The sequence below is a fragment of the Mytilus trossulus genome, chromosome 2 (assembly GCF_036588685.1).
Source record: "Mytilus trossulus isolate FHL-02 chromosome 2, PNRI_Mtr1.1.1.hap1, whole genome shotgun sequence".
NCBI lineage: Eukaryota > Metazoa > Mollusca > Bivalvia > Mytilida > Mytilidae > Mytilus > Mytilus trossulus.
The window spans coordinates 23,560,510-23,576,456 of record NC_086374.1 but is presented as its reverse complement, the minus strand read 5'-3'; the positions used below and the strand labels follow the sequence as shown (position 1 = coordinate 23,576,456).

At 30.4% G+C, this 15,947-nt stretch overlaps 1 protein-coding gene across 1 annotated transcript; it reads right to left on the bottom strand.

Moving 5' to 3' along the window:
• Positions 1-232: 232 nt before the first annotated feature.
• On the bottom strand, positions 233-15,366 carry LOC134705666 (uncharacterized). Its single transcript, XM_063564386.1, has 5 exons — positions 15,231-15,366; positions 12,415-12,555; positions 4,112-4,279; positions 1,260-1,400; positions 233-450 (listed from the first exon to the last, which is right to left on the bottom strand). Exons 1-5 carry the CDS (start codon positions 15,292-15,294, stop codon positions 233-235), a joined length of 732 nt encoding a protein of 243 aa, XP_063420456.1. The 5' UTR covers positions 15,295-15,366.
• Between the last annotated feature and the right edge of the window lie 581 nt (positions 15,367-15,947).

Sequence of the window (15,947 nt, the reverse complement as noted above, 5' to 3'; positions counted from 1 at the left end):
TCATTTAACTCAAAAAGTAGCACATGGAGGTATATTTTTTATTACTTATTTGATTAAATCAGGCAAAAAATAGCCTATATGGAAATTTTCATCACACTGTAAATACAGGATCAAAACTGTATCGTATGCTCTTAAGATTGCTATTCTTATAGTATCCCGTTGTTGGTAATTTAAGATACACTGTACATGTCATTGTTTTATCTAATATAATTAAATTTTATTTTTTTATTTTTCAAACATAAACGAAAACAGTAAAGAAGATTAGAAGTAAAGAATATTTCGACTTGTGACCCGTATTTGACTGACTGGCAGGCAAAAGATTTGTTTTACTATTGCAATAATCTTCTTGGCACGTCCGAGAACAAACAATTTGTTTTGAATCTTCATCACATCTTCCTTCTACATACTTGATCATACATCTTCTGAGCATCGAAGTAATTGATTTGGTATCTGAAGAAAAAACAAATAGTGAGCTATAATTAAAATTTTACTGAAAGAGATGTAAAAGGAGGAAGAAGATTTGATGTTGAAAGCTAGCATTTCTATAATTATGCCTGGTTCAGATGACCTAATAATTGCTTTGAGCAATTTATCTTGTTTTCTTAAACTTTGAAAATTGATGTCCAGCGTTGCACAGGTTGTAATTTTCCAAGGTAAAACTATGAATGGTCTCAATTGCCCCGGAAGGTTAAGCATGCTTTACATTTTGCAACCGTCGTTTTGCTTATGTTAGTACAAAATAAGTTATAAATCATATTCGGATGGTCACGTTTGCGAACAGGTTCAAAAGATCACCCTTAACTTCCAATTTAAGCATCCTTGAAATATAAGTGATAGACATTAATCCATTTTCGTCGTTTGATCTATCGTCCAATAGTCCGTTGATTCAAAAATAATTGTAACGAAATAATATTCGTAAACCACGGTATCAACTACGCATACAAGGTCATAATGATATGATATAGGGAAAGTGAATGGCACTATTCAATACTCTTTTTTTTTAAAGTAAACATTACAACTTAAGAGAACGTACTTTGGAATTTACGTTTCGAGTAAGGATGAAAGAATGCTTGTAGGGGATGCACAAATATGTAATAATTGTACACGACAGAAATGAAACATTTATAGATAAAATTATAATTTTATAATTTCCCTGTAAAATAAACGAAACCTAAATTATATTTCCTTTATCATGTTATTAAACATAAATCAGATAGATTTTTTTATTGGGAAAAAATCATTACTTTAAATGTACTCACTTTTATCATACACTATGTTACTGTAGCAGAATCCAGTCGAACAATTCTTGGCAAAATTCTTATTAATCGAATTGATACAACTTTCCATGGGAGAATCTGTAGAATGACTGCACTCGTAACAGTAGTTCCAGGTAGCAGAAGCTGGATAAATGAAGTATATATATTAGAATCATTGCAAATAATGTATATTCATATTCATACTTCTGAACATAGACTGGACATGTCTTCATTCGTGCCTGCAAAATAGAATCATCGTAAATCTCGTGTTCCCACCAAAATAAACTTGAGATATCAATGGGACAATCAAAATAATATAAGATCTACAAAAATAGACAATACAAAGCTAAAAATAAATACTACGAAAAGACATACACCATTTTATTTACCATTTGGATGAAACAATTTACAGTCTGAGCAACACAAACAATACCAAATGATTGATTGGTTGATGGATTGTTGATGTGTATTGCCACTTTCAAAAATCTTACTAAATCACATCGACAGCACGCCGAATTCCTTGGAAAACCATCGATATTTGGCACGAAAACTGGGAAATCCTAGTCAATTAGTCGATCTCGAATGAGGATCAAGTTCACACACTCAATGTTAATTTACTAGTGATCAACATAGACTAACTTCTTTTATACTATATCTATAGTAAATAACTAATAAGTTTACAGTATAATAATAGTTTACGTGAATTCCATTTTCACTGAATATGTGTTCAGCGGGTTAATACGAAAACAATTATCACATTTCTCCAACAATTATCACATGCCTTTCCGTAACGTCATCGCATATAGCATTCCGGTATTTCTCGGTAAATTCGGGAAAAAAATCCTCAATGGTAAGTTTTCAGTGAAAAACAAAGAGTTAAAAACAATTATTATTGCTCCTTTTAAAATTGTTACACGATGATGACTGCTGTACCTATATTTTGACTGTTTTATTTTTTATGTCTGTTTAGTTCACGCATCATTGTAAATATAACGGAATTTGATGAGACTGTCATAAAAATAAGAGGTTTAGCGCTTTAAAACCAGGTTTAATTCACCATTTTCCACATTTGAAAATGCCTGTACCAAGTCAGGAATGTGACAGTTCTTGTCCATTCGTTTTTTATGTGTTGGTGTTGTCATTTGATTTTGCCATGTGATTATGGACGTTCCGATTGGATTCTTCTCTGAGTTCAGTATTTTTGAGATTTTACTTTTTATAAGAAATAGGAAAATATGTCATGTAAAATGCTTAAAAAAATGATATAATAAAATCATTTTTCAAAGTTTCAAGCATAATTTAGGATGTTACTTTACAAATGTTAATAGTGTTCATTATGTTGGGTTTTTTTTGTCAGAAGTATTAGAATAAAGAAGTGTTCATTATGGGGTTTTTTGTCGGAAGTATTAGAATAAAGTATAACTTTGTTTTTCTCCTCATTTGAGGCATGAATATGATATACAGATTTCATGTCGCATGTATTACATAATTTGGCGTCCGACGTCCTTACACTTTTCCATTTTTGAACTTCTGCTTGAGACGGAACCATTTTAAAAGGATCAATATATCAAACTGTTCCTTTTCTCCATTGTTGAAGCATATGATAAAAAGATCATAAAATGTCATTATTTTTATATCAGATTATTATCAGCCCTCGGTCAATATCAGCCCTCGAGCCTCCGGCACTTGTGTTTATTATACATCTGTTATGAAAACTATTCGGCACCAATAAAAAAAAACGTTTCCATCAGTAATCTGATGTACAGTAGTTTTCGTTTCTTTGTGTAGTTCATACGTGTTTCTCGTTTCTCGTTTGTATCTCGTTTTTATTTAGATTAGACCGTTGGTTTTCCCGTTTGAATGGTATAACAATACTAATTTTGGGCCCTTAATTTATAACTTGCTGTTCGGTGTGAGTCAATGCTCCGTGTTGAAGGCCGTACCTTGACCTATAATGGTTTACTTTAATAAATTGTTATTTGGATGGAGAGTTGTCTCATTGGCACTCATACTACATCTTCCTATATCTAATCATAGATTTCGTTCTACCAGTGCGCTCTACTCAACTCACCTTCACCAAGTAATGCCAAAACCCAAAACAATTAAAAGCTTCTGATGCATAAGTATTTGAATACGCAGAGAGAACTTCAAACGAATAGACAAATCCATCTAGGTCAACTTTGCGAGGAAGTGTCACAGAATCATAATTTCTAAATATATTTTTATTTTATTATACGTGAAATTAGCACATTAGGTATTGAGCTGATGATACCATCGGGGATTACTTGTCAATCAGCAACAGCATCAAACTAGTGCTAGAGTACGATTCTAAGGGGACATTCAAAACTCATTAGTCGAATAAACCGACACCACAATAGCAAAAAACATGAATTCTACGAAGAGACAAACAACTTCATAAATCACTTCAAAGAAAACTAAAAAAAATGGCCAAGTTCTATGCGTTCCTGTGGAAAGTAAGTAGCCTGTATTTCAGTGGTTGTCATTTTTTTTTAATATCATATTTGTTGTTTTTCGTTTATGAATTTGTACATGAATCAAGGCATCGGTATTCTCGTTTGAATTGTTTACAATTTTTATTTTGGGACTTTTAATGAATTCCATGGGTTACGGTATTTATCTATTGTTAAAGGTCTTGAGGTGACATAAAGTTGCTTATTTTAACGTCATTGGTCTCTGGTGGTGAGTTATCTGATTGGAAATTATACCACATCCTCTTGTTTTTATAAGCAGTCGATACACTGTTCTATGAGGTTTATTTTTCGGAAGAAATTTCCCAGAACATATTATGACCTTTATATATGCAAGGTATCCCATAGTTGGCAATTTTAAAGTACCTGATTTATCCGGCTTGTCACCTGTATTTGACAAAAGATTTGTTTTACTATTGCAATAATCTTCTTGGCACGTCTGATGACAAACAATTTGTTTTGAATCTGCATCACATCCTCCTTCTCCATACATTTTCATACAACTTCTAAAGATCGAAGTAATGGATTTGTTTTCTTGAAATAAAATGTTTTCATGATTTAGCATAACCCTTCTATCAAAGACACATAAGTTTCACACATTTTTTTACATACTAATTGTAGATGTATTGAATATTTTACCGAATAAGATGTATTCGAAGATATAAAAAAAAGAGTGGAAAGTAAAATCACCTAAAATACTAATTTCCGAGGAAAATTCCAAACGGAAAGTCCCTAATCAAATGGCATAATCAAATTATAAAACACATCAAACGAATGGACAACAACTGTCATATTCCTGACCTGGTACAGGCATTTTCAAATGTAGATAATTGTGAATTGAACCTGGTTTTTATGGCAGATACAAAGGAGACGTTAAATAACTGACAACTTCATTGCCAAAAAAAAAGAAAGACATAGAAAAGACAATCAAGTTCACAAAAACAATCAAAATACTGAAACTCGAACTCTATCATTTTTTGGAAGAATATATCGTGTTCTTCGGAAGTTACGATAGATCCTTCTCCTTCCTTCGTGATGATATAGTTAATACACATTTGATTAGGGACTTTCCGTTTGGAATTTTCCTCGGAAATTAGTATTTTAGTTAGGGTTAATAAGTTGACCAATAACGAACAGTAAGTTGTGATTTTTTTTCAAGTTCAAATATCTGTCACGATGAAGAACAGCAATGCAAGCGCTTCGTTTTTACTTTCTTAAAATATTATGTCATGAGTACATTCATTTGGCGTTGGGTTTTTTTCCTTTTCATATTGTAATGATATGTCAAAATACAGGAATAAACACATAATTTAAACAATTTTTAAACACTATTATTTCATACATCTTTTTTTATGTCATGAAAATGAGTCCCGAGCTCGAATACAGAAAATCACCAACTTGCATCCGTCGCAAGCATGGTAAATATTTCCGAATCTAATAACTTTTATCAAAATAAGCATTTATCAATTTTCGCAGTTTTATTAATTTTTTTATTAAGGTCAAGTTACAGTAAATGGGCGATATACTCCAGATTTCAGTAAAATTTGGCACACAACTCTGGCTCGATGAACTTCAACTGAAATCGAAAAAATATTGCATTTCTCTCAATTATCATTTGAAATATTATTGATTGAATTCTTACAAAATGGATGAACATTTGTATAGAAAGCACATAAAATCGGCAAAAACCCTTCTAAAATTTGTCTTTAAATCGCCAAATCGCTAATTCTACTCCATAGATTTTTCTTAAAAAACTATATGTTAATGATACATAAATTTTCGATATTATGATGCAAAAGAAAGATAGGGTCACCGACTTCGTTTGTACGGTATACTTCATTTAAAGTTGCGTTCTTTGTGAAAAAATCCAACAAAACGTCGAAATAATCGTAACGTTATCGGGTTGCAGGCCGTAAAACGTTGATTTTTGACGTTTTTCAATACCAACAAGGTAACAAATTGATTATTAGACACAAAACAAAGTCGGTGACCCTATGATTATTTTATATCATTAAAACAGAAATTTATGTGTCAACAATATATAGTTTTTTAAGAAAAATCTATGGAGTGGAATTAAAGATTTGGCGATTTTAAGACAAATTTTAAAAGGTTTTTCGGCGATTTAATGTGCTTACTATACAAATATTCACCCAAATTAAAAGAAATCAATCTGCAATTTTTCAGATAATAAAAGAGATAAATGTATTATTTTTCGATTTTCAGTTGTAGTAGGTTGTATGCAAATGTTTAGCAAAATCTGCGACATAGCCCATTTACTGTTTCTTGACCTTAATCGTTTACAAATATATTATTCGTATTATCTATTTTTACATTATTTTTCTTTTTATTATTTCATTAACGATTTTCTTCATGTTTTATTTTCCAATTTTTTATTTCTTATTTTTTTTTCATTTATCAAGATAACCATATCATTCCCTGTATATTTCTTGTGTGAGTAGGTATTAACATCAATTCTTTGTATGCATCAACTGGCCACATAAAAATAATAAGTTGGTAGAAAAACTACCTCTAACATCAAAGTTAGTTGCATTATTCATAAAAATCAGCTTAAAATCTTAATCATCCCAGTCCTTCCTGTCGGTTGCTAAGGAACATAGATGACCTTAGCAACCAAGCAAAACTTTACCTCAAAATGACCAAATTTCAATTATGAACAGCTCATTCATTATGGTAGATAGCTTTAAATAGTTTATCATTAAATGAACAACAGAATATGCTTTTTAAAAATATATTCATTAAAGTAAATCATATATGGTGAAATACATAATAGAATATCAGAGCTAATAGCTATTTTGGGTACTGTGGATTTTAAGCAAAAAAAGTCAAATTCGACCAAATTTGGTCCCTAAAATATTTTTTTTGCAGAAATATAGCCAAAAAGTGACACACTGCCCTTAAAGATAAGGTATTTAGCTAATCATTAATGAAAAAATATCTCTGGGTAAACATATTTTGAATCGATGGCGGATAATTCACATTAGATCATATAATGGTGTAAACTGTTCATGTTAGGCCAATTTTATATCATTAAAACAGAAATTTATGTGTCAACAATATATAGTTTTTTAAGAAAAATCTATGGAGTGGAATTAAAGATTTGGCGATTTTAAGACAAATTTTAAAAGGTTTTTCGGCGATTTAATGTGCTTACTATACAAATATTCACCCAAATTAAAAGAAATCAATCTGCAATTTTTCAGATAATAAAAGAGATAAATGTATTATTTTTCGATTTTCAGTTGTAGTTCAACGAGCCAAGGTTGCATGCAAATTTTTAGCAAAATCTGCGACATAGCCAATTTACTGTTTCTTGACCTTAATCGTTTACAAATATATTATTCGTATTATCTATTTTTACATTATTTTTCTTTTTATTATTTCATTAACGATTTTCTTCATGTTTTATTTTCCAATTTTTTATTTCTTATTTTTTTTTCATTTATCATTTATCATTTATCAATTTCCACCATATAAACCAACTAACATATTGACGTTGATGTTTGTTGAATATGTTTGTTCAGATGACTGACCTATGGTTGACAATAAAAAAAACTTAATGCAAACCTTTAAAAAAAAAGAGATGGGGACGGGGGTTGAGAAAGTGACACAATTTTTTTATTTTTTTTTTTCACAAAAAAAAATAGAAATAGAGAGGCACTAAAATCAAAATATTTTAAGATGGATGCTTCAAATGATTTTCTTTAAATACAGAGACAAACAAAAAGGGTTCATTAATTACTAGATTCATTATATTTATGGAAAATTTTGGTTTTATGTTTAAAAATTGGGGATTTTCAGAATCAATTTATTTTACAGGGTAGACCTTGAGTTATTATAAGGAAAAACTCTTTTGAATCAAAACTGAACATATAACTTGGTATTTTTTTTTCAATTCAATTTAAAGTAAAGGTTAATGGACAAAATACTACATCTTTGTTGAAAAACTGTAATTTTGGAATGAAGAGTACTTTAGGCAGATGCTAATTTTATTAAGTATCAGTGGCAGTGCTACTGTTGTTCTTTCGTATTCATACTTCAATTATTTTTAAAAGAAAAAAGGTTTTGATATTTTCTTTTAAGTGTTTTTTTTGTTGTTATAAATATAGACAATTGCTAATTGCCTTTTATAGATACTTATTGTCTTTGGCCCAACATGACTAGATCCGCATGTATTCAAGTTATTTTTAATATATGTGTTTACTTTAAATTGTTTGAACTATAAAACATTTTGTTTTGACGGTATCACATCAATATGTGTATCATACACATGATACAGTTATAAAAATGTTTTTAAACAATATATTTTATAAACAAGAATAGGAAAAAATGAGACGGCAATGCAGTGCTTTGGTCAAAATTAGGACATTGGTTTATATTTATGCAAATACTTTTATCAAAGTGACATATATGTCAGACTTAACTCATAGGCAGATGAACATTTTCTTTCTTCTTGAGCAAATTATTGTCATCCAATCTTTCAAAGAGCAAAATACTTCTTTTGAAAATTATTCCAATCCCAATCCAATTCTTTGAAAATTGATACAATTCATATGAAATGTGAAAAAATTAGATCAACAGGGTTAATTGAATAACATTCAGGCTTGAATATTCTACCCGTTTAGAAAAATAAAATAAGATAGCCCATTGTTGAATTTTAGAACACAATTTTACAAAAGAAGCCTAACCATTGGAAATTTCTTATAGTATTTCCCTTTTTCTTGCTTAGATATTTATTTTCCTGACTTAATAGGAATCGGGAACTTCATATATTTGTGTCATTTTGGTATTTTTGTGGGTAGTTGTCTCATTGGCAATCACACCACATCTTTTTTTTATATTCACAAGTGATTTTTCTTTTTCTGAGCTCTATTAGGCTTTGAATATGTTTCAGATGACGGTTACACAATTTATTGATCAATTTCTGTCTAACGTGTACCCTGTGTTTCATAGTTGAAAGTTTTTAATACTCAGAGTTTCAATTTGATATTTCAATGTAATTAATGTCACAAATTATGTCCGGAAATGTTTTTAACCAGATGCTCCACAAGGCGCAGCTTTATACGACCGCAGAGGTCTAACCCTGAACAGTTGGGGCAAGTATGGATACAACATTTAATCTTGAAACAGCCCTGCATTTGGATTTTGATTAAATAGTTGACACAGCATAGATGTCTGATACAGAATGATCGTGATCTAAGAATTTAAACTTAAATTTTTTTAATTGTACATTTATTATTTATTATCATGATTATGGTCAACTTTCCAAAATTTAAATACATGGTTAGATTCAGCAAATCATGGAACCCGAGAATTCATATTTTGATGAAATCAAATAATGTTTAATTTTAGACCCTTTAGACCTCAATGTGGACCAATTTGATAACCAGCCCTAAAATATCAAAAATCTAAATACATGGCTAGATTCAACATATTGAAGAACCCCAAACATTCCACTTTTGTTGAAATCAAACAAAGTTTAATTTTGGACCCCGATTTGGACCAATTTCAAAACTTTATATTCAAAACTGGGCTCATAATCAAAAATCTAAGTACATGTTTAGGTTCAGCATATCAAAGAACTCCAAGAATTATTTTTTTGTTAAAATCAAACTAAGTTTAATTTTGGACCCTTTGGACCTTAATGTAGACCAATTTGAAAGCAGGACCAAAAACTAAGAATCTAAATACACGGTTTTATTTTGCATATCAAAGAACCCCAATAATTCATTTTTTTATGAAATCAAACAAAGTTTAATTTTGAAACCTTCTGGTCCCTAATTCCTAAACTCCAAAAATCAACCACATCATTTCATAGATTTCTATTTACTTATACTAAAGTTATTGAGCAGAAACCAAGAAAAATGCTTATTTGGGACCTTTTTTTGGTCCCTTATTCCTTAACTGTTGGGACCAAAACTCAAAAAAGCAATCCCAACCTTCCGTATGTGGTCATAAACTTATGGTAAAATTTCACAGATTTCTGTTTACTTGTACTAAGGTTATTGAGCGAAAATCAAGAAAAATGCTTATTTTGGCTCTTTTTGGCCCTTTAATTCCTAAAATGTTGGGACCAAAACTCCTAAACACAATCCAAACCTTCCTTTTATCTACTTATATTAAAGTAATAGTGCGAAAAACAATTGTCTCCTGACGACAACAACTCCAACGTCATTCCAATATACGACCAGCGGTCGTATTAAAATGGACCTGTAGGCAACCTTCATAATTCAGTATGTCACTATCTGTTGAATACTTCCAATCAATTTGAAACTTAGTACACATGTTCCCCATGATATGATCTTTCCAATTTTACTGCCAAATTATAGTTTTGGTCCCAATTTCATGGTCCACTGAACATAGAAAATGATAGTGGAATACAGGTTACAGTTTTTGGTCAAGGAAGTTTTTGATGAAGTTAAAGTTACATCAACTTGTTTCTTAGTACACATGTTCCCTATGATATATGATTTTTCTAATTTTAATTCCAAATTAAATTTCTGACCCAATTTTCATGGTCCACTGAACACAGAAAATGATAGTGCGAGTGGGACATCCGTGTACTATGGACACATTTTTGTTTTTCTATCTCTTGAACTAAATTTTTCAAATAAAGGAAATAACTCATTTTTCGAAACTACATCCAGATTAGTTTGAGCATGAAAATTTTAATTGCTGGAATATTTAGTCTGATCTTATTACCCTCCATACATCTGAAAATAGTTGTTTTCATAAGAAAGGACTATTTTATCATGAAAATATTCATATGAAATATTAATTTAAAAATAGAACCTAAAAAAGGGGGGATTTCAGGATAAATTACAATGACTTATATTCCTCTATTGGCAACTTTCTGCAACTTTTACCCAAGAATTTTTTTCACCATTATGTTGACAAAACATTAATAATTTTAGATTTTATAGTCTTTTATGTGAGGATTTCTGCGTTTTCGAAAAAAAATCAGATGTAAAAAATGACAAAAAATCGGCAAAAATCATGCTGATTTTTGTGTTAAGTGGACCACCTTATGTACCAAAAAACTTTTTTTATTCCAAAAATTTGTCAGTTAGCAGTTTAAATGATTGAAATATTCTCTTATACTCATGAAAATAACAAAAAATGATATGCTTTATCTCATTTTTACCATAAAATACAGTGTTAGCCATTTCTCCTTGCTATACTAATATATGCATACGATGTCACGTGGTTTCCATGGCAACATGACTATTCAGATTTTTTTTATTGATTTTGTTTTAATTTGACTGTTAGTTTCAACTTAAAAAAAAGTAATCGGAAAAAAATAATCTGGCCAAAAAATTTCATATTTGGTCCATTATTACAGAGAATTGATGTTAAGTTGCAAATCGTTAATGAGCGCATCTCTTAAATGTTTCTGTATAGTAAAGGAGTTTTTGGTTTTGCCAGAAGATATAAGCTGCTGGTTTTTTTATGGTTAGACAAAATAAAGAAAACGTCTGTATTGCATTGGAGTTGACTGTACGATTCTTAATTAGAAGATGTTTCCATACATTGACTCTTGTGTAATAAATTATACGAAAGAATGGCAATGTTTCCATTTACATTTTTTGTTATATTTGTCACAGTTCTTCTGACACTGTAGCTGTCTCGAAAGATCAGCAATGAATAAGCATAACTGAAATAATTGATAGAAATGCATCGCATCGCATCCGCTATTCAATATATCAGCCACGAGTTTGTTTAAAAATTCGTTAGGTAAAGCATGGTATCTATAATACATACGATATCATCTTAATAAGAAACTAGGAGAGTGAATTGCACTTTTCAACATTTTTTATGTAATCTAAAAATAACTGGAAAAAAATCGTTTTCATATATTTTAGATTTCGACTCACCTAAGCTTTTGAAGTAACTTATTCAATGAATTATTGATATAAGTTGTTTTGCAGAAGTATAACCTCCTGAAAGTTGTTACAGGAATCGTTGTGTTAGTAGTTAATGCATCGGACTACTAACACAAATGTTCCTGGTTCGATTCCCATCTGGGATGAAAATTTCAGTGACTGATTTGCGAGTAAGATCTTGAGGAAACGATGATAGTCCGTCAGAAGGGGACGATAAATGGCTGACCCGTGTTAAGAGAGAGCCATATCTCTTGCACGTTAAAGACATCCTTGTAGATTTCGAACAAGAGTACTGAGGCTAATGCCACTACAAGGCAGCAATCGCACCCGCAAATTGGAAAGGGATAACTAGTAATATAAGTTGCAAAACTTGTTTCCCATTCCACAATAAATAAATATGTTTAAACTAAGTAAAAAGCGAATTATCTTGTGTTCTTTTTTTTTTTATGGTGGGAAAGAGGATAGCATTTGCGAGCTTCTCAAATGAGAATAAAATTGAGAAATGGAAATGGGGAATGTGTTAAAGAGACAACATACCGGACATAGAACAGACAACAGCAGAAGGTCACCAATAAAATGTTTATACGAAATATTTCAACTATTTCAATCTCATCAAATGCATAAGAATATGTGTTCCCTCATTAAGTAAACGAAATCTAACTTGTATTCTTTCAGTATCATGGTGTCATGGACATGATTGAACACTTTACTATTATTAAACATTACTAAAATGGGTCTGTTTTCATTATTTTAAATGAACTCACTTACTTTTATCATATACTATGTTAGTATAGCAGTTTCCATATGAACACTTTTTAGCCGAATTTCTATCAGTAGCATTGATACAGCTTTCCATGGGAAAATCTATAGAATGACTGCACTCATAACAATAATGGCTGGTAGCAGAAGCTTGATAAAATAAGTATAATAATCATTAAAAGTTGTAACATCATGCTGGAACACGTACAAAATAATAATAGACAATACCAAGTCAAATAAGTTGTATGTACCATTGGATCGATCATTGCTATATGGCTGTTGATTGTTCAGTTGTTGGTCATAATTATCACTGTTAATGCTATGTACTTTATCTAGGTGGTATTCTGTTATTAGTGGAAGAAACCAGAGAAAACCACCGACCATATGCACATGAGAGATATACAGGTGCTGCATGAATGTTGCTATATAGAAATGGAAAGGTCACAATTGAGAACCTGAATTGTCCTTTTTGTAGGTTCTAATTGTGAACCTCTAGATTTTAGTCAAAATATAACTTTTTCTATGGTATTATATAGTTAGATGGTAAAGATGCATTCAACATTATGATTAAAATTTAAATTAGTTCGTGAGAGGACATACGTGCCCTTCGATATGATCTTTTTAATTTTAATGCGGAACTAGAGTTTTTACCCAAAATTCACGACCCACTGAACATAGATAAATGATATAACGAGGGGAGCGTTTGTGCACTTTGGACATGTTCTGGTTTTCAATAGACAGAATGTCTAGATAATTGAAAAAAAACTAAATTATATTTAAATGATAGATATCTAAATAAAGTTTAAGACTTTAAATATCTTGCTATATTTTTTTGTTTTGTTTTTGTAACAAAAAATAAATCACAAAAATACTGAACTCAAAAACTTTAAGCAAAATTCTAAACGAAAAGTCCCTAATCAAATGATAAAACATATCAAACGAATGGACAACAACTGTCATATTCCTAACTTTGCACATGCATTTTCAAGTGTAGAATATGGTAGATTGAACCTGGTTTAAAGCGCTAAACCTCTCATTTGTATGACAGTCGCATCAAATTTCATTGTATTTACAACGATGCGCGAACAAAATAGACATACTATGTAAATAGTCAAAATATGGGTAAAGTAGTCATCACTGTGTCACAATCTCAAACCAAACAAATATTTTTTTAAAAAAACACACAATAAACATCTATCACATTTATAAACCACATGCATTGCTTCGCGTGTTTGACGTCATTAAATGTAAACGTCACGTTAGAAATTTAAAATAATTTTACCGTTCAATGTTTTAAAAAAAAGAGAATATAATTTCACATGGGGAATTGTGGTATACAGGGTGTAACAATCAAAAGTATGTTAAAACTAATTTCAGAAACTGACCGAGATTTAAAATTATCCAGAAGTTCTTTAGAATTAATAAGAATCCACATATGGTTAATCCCCTACGTGAGTAAAATAATTTTGTCATTCAAAGTATTTTCAACTTTATAAAAGAACATTAACATAATGTAGTATAATAGAACAATAACACATTGGCAGTACAAAGTCATGTCATATGAACAAAGGAAACACATAAAGTCTACTATACAAAACACACCAGCAAAAATGAACACATTGACGGGATGTATAAGTACCGAGCCACGTCAAATGGATATCACAGAAAACAGACCAAACAGTAACAGTAGTAATAATAATAGAACAAAGAAAAATGAAAGAACAATTTAACACGTTGTTTAGATGATAAACAACGTCAGTATCCAGAATCTATACATCAAGACCATCATGTATTATTTGTGAAGTTGATACGTTATATTTATCAACAAAGGATTTCAAAGGATTACTCCTGGTTTAAATTACAAGCAAGTATCTTAAAGTACAATTGACTAAAGCTATGCATGGAATATTGAAGAAATGTAAAACAAAAAATTTCTTTTCTTCTGAATACAATTTTGAAAATATGAATTTCTTTTGAATAAATCAAGACCCCAACTATATATTTTAAATAATAAGCTAAGAATATTTCCTATATTACTACAAATAAAGATATACATGACAAATATTTTGATGTAGACTGGTTGGAGGGTAACTAAAACATTTTTCCTTATTAAAAAATAAATTAGGATGTTTACTACGCAAATTTTGGCTATGTGTTTCTGATCAAAGCAGATTAAAATTGTAAAACATATTCAAGATGCTTGTGGTATGTCAATATATTTGGCAGAATTAAACTGATTTTCGTTAATATATACAATTTTGGAATTGTTCAAGCTCCTCAAGGCATTATGCTATAGAATATTCAAAACTCAACTCTGTTATGTATAAATATACATCCGAGTTACCACAATACTATGTATACGCCTTTTGTAAGTTTAGATTAGGCAGTCACGATTGCATGTCGAAACCGGAAGATGGCGCAATTGCCAAGCAACTAAGGGTGTGCTCTCTCTGTGAATCGTTTGACATCTTCAGATCGGTGACGAATATCCTTTTATTGTAACATATCTATTTTTTAATATTTCTGGACAATATGTTTTCTAAATATTGTTATGACAATAAATATATATAAACATTTATAAATCTGAACAAGTATTTCCGTCAAACGATGTCATCGAAAACAACCAAGTGAAGGCCGTTCCCCGTGTTCCAAACTTTAAATTGTTTATCATATACTTAATTCATACATGCAATACGTATTTGTAAATTGTTAATATATGCATATATTCTCTTAAAATGATGTTTTATACGAATAAAGTATTCATTCATTCCGAACTTTTATTTTTCGTAAATACAACTTGTTATCCTTTCAATAATAGTACTTACAATAGAAAGCAAATCCAAGAAAAATAAACACACCGAAATTAAATACAACACTATACTTGTCCATTACTATTTCGTTCGTTAGTTCAGAATTCAACGCCTATGTCCCACAATCCTCAGTCGTTTAGACACTGACCTGATGTAGGTAAAGTGAAAGGTAATTTTGTACTGAACGAAAGTCAACAAAAGTAATGTAATTGTTATTCTTTTTTCTTCAAATTTATCTTTTGCTTAACCCCCGCAATTTTATCATAAATCCAATAGGTACGTTTAACATGGGTCACCTGGGATTAAGGTGGCTCGGGTGTCTTCTTCCATCTTGGATTTTAAATAAGCAGATATCTTTGGTCTATATATTTGATGAAATGTGCAAATTTTGAGAGTTGTATGTAAACTATGTAAAAGACTTTTGATATAAATATAGAAAATTGTGTGTTTTAACATAACTTCAGTTGTAATTTTGTAAAAACGCCTTGTTTGTGTTTGATTAGATTTTTTCAAACTTTGCCAAATAAGGGGAGATAACTCCGATAAAGTAAATTTTACAATAGAAAGTGTTATGAATTTACCTATTTTGATATGTAGCAAGAAAACAAGTTCGGTGACCCCATTTTTTCTTTTGTTTATTTGAAAGCATGTTATAAGAGCAATATTCTCACATTTTATCTTTAAGTTCTTATAGTATGTTTTCGTTTTATCACACAAAATTTAATTTTCCAT

Coding starts and splice junctions, on each gene's coding strand:
- LOC134705666 (XM_063564386.1), bottom strand. CDS start 15,294: ATGGACAAGTATAGTGTTGTATTTAATTTCGGTGTGTTTATTTTTCTT. Junction 4,280..12,414: donor TAACATAGTATATGATAAAA/GTAAGTGAGTTC, acceptor TTTTATTTCAAG/AAAACAAATCCATTACTTCG. Junction 451..1,259: donor TAACATAGTGTATGATAAAA/GTGAGTACATTT, acceptor TTTTTTCTTCAG/ATACCAAATCAATTACTTCG.